Raw genomic sequence first — 6,000 nt, 5'->3', positions numbered from 1 at the left:
GCTGGTGTTCTGGCAATTTCTGCCTTTATGTCCATCCCTTAACTTCCACCTCAATTTCCCCTACTGCCAGGGAAAGGTTTCTTTCATGTCATATTTTCTAGAGTAACTTGTGGTATTTGCCCCAACTGTTCCAGGAATAATTAAGTTAACCAATAAGCATTTACTCCCCTTTTACTATGCAATTGACATTGTCTAAGGCGTCAGGCACACAAAGTCAAAAAAGACCTGAAGGACTTGGCATTTTTCATAGGGAGATGACATTTAAATGTATTTTATTTATATGTATAGAAATTAATATGAACACACTTTTATAATCTATTAGGAGATGCAAAACAAAAGTGATATAGTAAAATATTTTTTAAAGAACCATATCCTCTGCTTTTTCTTTGAAATATTTTTTGCTTTGAGTTTTTTGTCTCAGATACTAATTTTCTCTCTTTTTCTTTTTCTTTTTTTCTTTTTTTTAGTAAGAGATGCGAAAAATCTAGTACCCATGGATCCTAATGGTCTATCAGATCCTTATGTAAAACTGAAACTCATCCCTGATCCCAAGAGTGAGAGCAAGCAGAAGACTAAAACCATCAAGTGTTCCCTCAACCCTGAGTGGAATGAGACATTTAAGTTGTAAGTATCAATAATTCCAGTTGGGTGGGTTGGTAGAGATTGGGCTCAAGTCACTGAGAGATTTGACCGTCTCTTTTACTTTGACTCTTTTCTTTCTCTCGCCTCTCTAACCTCCCCAAAAGTTCCTCAGCTTTTCTCTTACGGAGGTAGAACCCATTACCTCTCAAGGAAGCCTATTCCATTTTGGGATGTTTCTAATCATTAATAATTTTTTTTTCTTATTCCAAGTCTAAATTCCTTAGGTTTGTGAGGGATCCCTTTCAAAACAGAGAAGGGAGGGGACAGCTGGGTAGCTCAGTGGATTGAAACCCAGGCCTAGAGATGGGAAGTCCTAGGCTCAAATCTGGCCTCAGACACTTCCCAGGTGTGTGACCCTGGGCTAGTCACTATAACCCCATTGCCTACCCTTACCACTCTTCTGCCTTGGAGCCAATACACAGTACTGACTCCAAGACAGAAGGTAAGAGTTAAAAAAACAAAACAAAAACAGAGAAGGGAGGAGATGGGACCCAGCCCCTTCTCAGACTGAAAAATAGATTATAGACATCTCCTTTACCAATGGGTATAGAGTCACTTTCTTTATTCCTAGAATAGGTTCTTAAAAAGTCATTGAGAGGAAATGAGGTGTTAGGAAGAAAAGGTGCCACATCTAATCCCACTTGGTGTTCTAATCTTTGACTGTTTGCCTTATGCCTTAGTAGTTTGAAGTTCATGATCTTGAATATGAGTGTCCTCCTTTCCCCTCTGCAGCCTATCCCCACCTATTCATCCTGGTACATGTTCTCCTAATAGTCCTCCATGGAGTCTCTTTTTTGTTTAGCTTTTATTGAATACCACCCCAACACACACAAACTCCAGGGATTATGTTGTCTTTTGTGTGTTGCTACAATATAATCTCTATTGGTCTGTTCCTGGCCTGTAGGATTTATTTTCTGATTCCTTTCAAACTTCTTGGTATGAGAAAGGAAATCCTCTCTTCTTTCCTCATATTTTTCTGAGACAAAAGTTGGGTTTTCCAAAGGGACATTAACACTTAGGATATCATTCAATTTTCACATGTAAAGATAGATGGAGGAAGTCAGAAGTCATTTAAGTCCTACCTCTTACTGAAAAAGAAATCCTAACTATTCCATCTCCAAAAAACAATTCAACCCTCACTCCTCCTGAACTTTCCTAGTGACATGGAGCTCGCTAACTCTTGAGAAAGCCTATTCCAATTTTGGACCATTCTAATTGTAAAGAATATAGTCTTTGCGTTTAGTCAAAATCTGCCATTCTTGAAATTCTAGTAAGTTCTAGTAAGTTCTGCTTTCTGGTTCTATGCAAAACAAAAGTAAGCTCTTTTATACATGATAGTCTTTCAAAAATTTGAAGATAGTGATTAGGTCTTCTATTTTCCAGTGCAAATATTCTCCATTCCTTTAGCTAGTGCTGATATGGCTTGTTCTTTTCACCATCCTCATTGCTATCCACAGATTTATGGCATTTCAGAGTTGGAACAGATCTTGAAGGCAATCTAATCTAATTTCTTTGCAACCAAGAACCTCCACTAAATCCCCAAACAAAATCCAGACTTTTCTTGAAGATGGCTAATGGTAGAACCCACTACCTCTGATGGCAGCCTATACCATTTTGAGATAGTTTGAATTATAGGGAAGTGTTTCTTTATTCCAGACCTAAACTTATCCCTTGGAATTTCTGTTCATCGTTGTTCATTTTTCTTTCTGGGCCAGGAAAGAACAAGTGCAATCATTTTTCCACTTGACAGCTTTTCACATACTTAAAGATACCCATTATGTCCCCTTTAAGTCTTTTCTTTTCCAATAAGAAATCTGCAGTCTCTTTCACTAATCCCTGTAAAACTTTCCATTTCAATCCAGCAAACTTTTAGTAAGCCCTAACTATTTTATAATAATTTGGCTTAGGATATAATAATAAAAATGAAGCAGGTTCTTCTTTTCAGTTGCAAAAAATAAAACATGCACAGAAATGAAGAAATAATAAAAAATGTAAAGAAGACAAGGGCACCAGTACCTAGAAAAGATTGGGCGAAATTGATTAATAATAATGTATAGGCTTCTATATCAGTGGCACATGTGCTGTGGAAGAACTATTAGCATGGATATAAATCTAGGTGAAGAGAGGACAATCCAGACATGGGAGCCTCCCGTGCAAAGGACAAAAGTGAGAAATTTCCTGTTTGGAGATGAGCTAATAGGCCAGTTTGACCAGAAGAGTGAATTATGAAGAGGAATAATATGAACTAAGATAGGAACTAGACTGTGGAAGTCTTTACATGCCAGGCTTTCTGGGTCACTTTCCAATTATTATTAGTCTGCCATACTTACAAATATCCATTTACTTTCCCTAGGACCAGATTAAGTTCCTAGATTTAGAATTGGAATGGATTTTGGGGATGATCTTATTCAATTTTCTCATTCATTTCATAGTTCTAAATTTTATGAAATTTACTAATGATAACAAACTAATATTTTACATTTTTATCTTAAGATCAATAGAGAATGCTAAGATTTTTGAATAGGGGAGTGGTATGGTCAGATCTATATGCTAGGACTTAGCAAGAAAATGTGCTGAGAAGGAACAGATCAGGAGCAGATTATTATAGGCCAGAAGTGATAAGGCCCTGAACTAGGGTTATCAGATCTCTAACCATTCTGATAACCCTCACTTGAATGCTTTCCAGAATGTCAAGCTCTTTCTGAATATTTGCTTCTAGAATTGAATGTAATACTCCAGATGTCATCTAATCAGACAGTGCAGCGGGACATTCAGTTCTCCTGTTCTAGATGGTATGCTTTTGGTAATTTAGCCCAGGAACACATTCAAATTTTTGGAGGTACATTCCACTGTTGACTCATATTGAGTTTGATTTCTACTTCAAAAAAAAATAACAAAACTTTCCTTTTGACATGATCCATTTTGCTATTGTTTAACCTGCTCATAATTCCCGGAATTGAACCCAGTGCTTCAGATATGTTCTGATCAGGATCAAGTAGAGAATTGGGGCAATGGTTTTATTTGCCCTGGAAATTGTGTTTCTATTATGGCAGCCTGAAAAACCCAAAGAAAACAAATATGTCATCAAGTTACAAAATCTAAACAGAAATATTCATTAATTTTACCATAAATGGCCAGCATAGATTCCTAGGCTAACTATTCCCAATCTCATCTACTAACACCTTAGGTGAAATGCTCCATGTTTCCTTCCTTTCTCTTGAGAGAGAAGGATAAAGATAAAGCCTATAATTTCATTGGTAGAAGGAGTTCCTGGTGAGGATCTTCTTGAATCTGTGCAGGTTGGCACCTTTTCTGCATTTCATGGTTTTAGAAAACTACATAGAAGACTGAGAAGTTAAGTAACTTACTTAGGGTCTCATAGCCATTATGTATCAGAGGCAGAACTTGAACTCAGATCTTCCTGGCTCTGAAGCCATATTTCTATCCACTGTGTACTTTGCTCTTTATTTCTCTTTCTTTGCTTTGCTTTAATCCTACTCTGGTTCTTTCCTCTTTAAAAGAGAATATACTTTCTATTAAAAATTTCTTATTGATTAATTAAAAATTTTTCTATGGTTATATGATTCATGTTCTTTCCCTCTCCTCCTCTCATCTCCCTCCCAAGGCCAACGTACAGTTTCACTGGGTTTTACATGTGTCATTGATCAAGGTCTATTTCCATATTATTGATTCTAACCCTTCCCACAGACTTCCTTTGTTGCCTTCCATGCATTATCAGTCAGCTACATTTTCAGTGTTCTCCTTCACTTTCTCAGGTTCAAATTAATATCATGAATTTAGAATTGTGAAGGACCTTAGAGTTCATTTAATTTAACATCCTTATTGGATCAATGAGGAAACTGAAGCCTATGGAATTAGGGTGATTGGATCTCTGAGGTCTCTTCAGAGACTGAAATCCTTTGACATTCACCTAAGATGGCACACAATAGTAGGGAGTAGATGCAGCATTTGAACCCAGATTGTGAGTCCAAGTTCAGCATTCTTCCTATTCTACCCTTGATTGGCTTTTAATTTCTCTAGCTAGGGATGATGCATTTATCTAGAAACCATCTAGTTTATAATATGGCAGTATACCCATGGTAGTCCTCTCTTGTATCATTCCTAGAAGCAGTAGTATATTCCAAGTTCACTTAAAGCTATAGGAGATAGAAACTGTGGAAGGTGAGGACCTCCCTGGGTGGGCGACAAGGCCATCAAAAAAGCTTCTGCACACTTTTTTTTTTGGTTCTCTTTTGCTTACTTGGAAGATGTTAAGGAAGCACAGTAGTTGAAAGAACCTGTGATAGTCATTGTCCCTTTCTCAGGACTTCATGCCACTCTGCCTCACTTAAATCTAATTCACTCATGAGTCACGACATCACCCCATGATGTCACTGATCCTCTTGGAAAAGGAAGGGCAAAGAACAATAACAACTCTTATTTCTCAACTGCTTTGTCTATAAAATGGAGAGAACCATGGTTACCTCAAAAAGTGATTAGGAGATTATAAGTAGAATATGTTGGGCATCAGTGAAGAGGGTTTCCTCAGTAAAAAAAATCATTCCTTGGTGCATTGTGTTATTAGGATTGATATTGAAATTTTATTTTTCCTATTATATGTGTAAATATAAAAGATTTTTTAAGTTCTTGAGTGTTAATTTTTGTGATGGCTTAGAGGCTTTAAATATTTTGGAAATGAATGAAGAACTGTAACAAGTAAAAAGAATATAATTCAGTTACAAAAGTCAGTTTTCATGGGTCTGTGTTGATATGAACACAAATAGAAATATGAAGACAATAATAGATATAAATCTACATAGCTTCCATCATAGGATTAGAGCAGTGATTCTCAAACATTTGGGTTTCAGACCTCATTTTACTAATAAAAGTTTTTGGGGACCCACAAAAAAAAGTGATTAGGAGAAAATACTTTCTAAGTCTAAAGCCTTATAGAATACAAATAATCATGGTTGTTATCTTCATAATGTAAAACCATGTCTAGTGAAAATCTTTTTTTTTCCCTTTGTAGCCAACTGAAAGAAGCTGACAAAGACAGACGACTTTCTGTGGAGATTTGGGACTGGGATCTGACCAGCAGGAATGACTTCATGGGATCTTTGTCTTTTGGGATCTCAGAGCTGCAGAAAGCTGGTGTTGATGGATGGTGAGAGATGCTCTTACTTTTTCCCAAACCAGAGCTGAGAGGCAATAGAGACCCAATATTATGTGTAGTTTTCTCTCTGAAGTCCAGGGATTAAAGTAAAGAAAATGGAAAATTGAACTTCTTTTAATTTTTTTTTAAAAATCTACAAATTTGTAAGAGGAACTTGCCCCTTAGTATAGTGGAAAGACACTGGA

General features: G+C 36.6%; 1 protein-coding gene across 2 annotated transcripts in view; it reads left to right on the top strand.

Annotated features, from left to right (window-relative positions):
• Positions 1-6,000, top strand: part of PRKCB (protein kinase C beta) — a 707,688-nt gene that overhangs the window by 388,897 nt on the left and 312,791 nt on the right. For both annotated transcript variants that reach the window (XM_044658176.1, XM_044658168.1), the window contains exons 6-7: positions 468-624; positions 5,672-5,806. In XM_044658176.1, the coding sequence (XP_044514111.1) occupies positions 468-624; positions 5,672-5,806 (292 nt within the window). The remainder of the gene's footprint in view (positions 1-467; positions 625-5,671; positions 5,807-6,000) is intronic.

The sequence above is a fragment of the Gracilinanus agilis genome, chromosome 1 (genome assembly GCF_016433145.1).
Source record: "Gracilinanus agilis isolate LMUSP501 chromosome 1, AgileGrace, whole genome shotgun sequence".
NCBI lineage: Eukaryota > Metazoa > Chordata > Mammalia > Didelphimorphia > Didelphidae > Gracilinanus > Gracilinanus agilis.
This window is presented reverse-complemented; position numbering and strand designations above follow the sequence as displayed.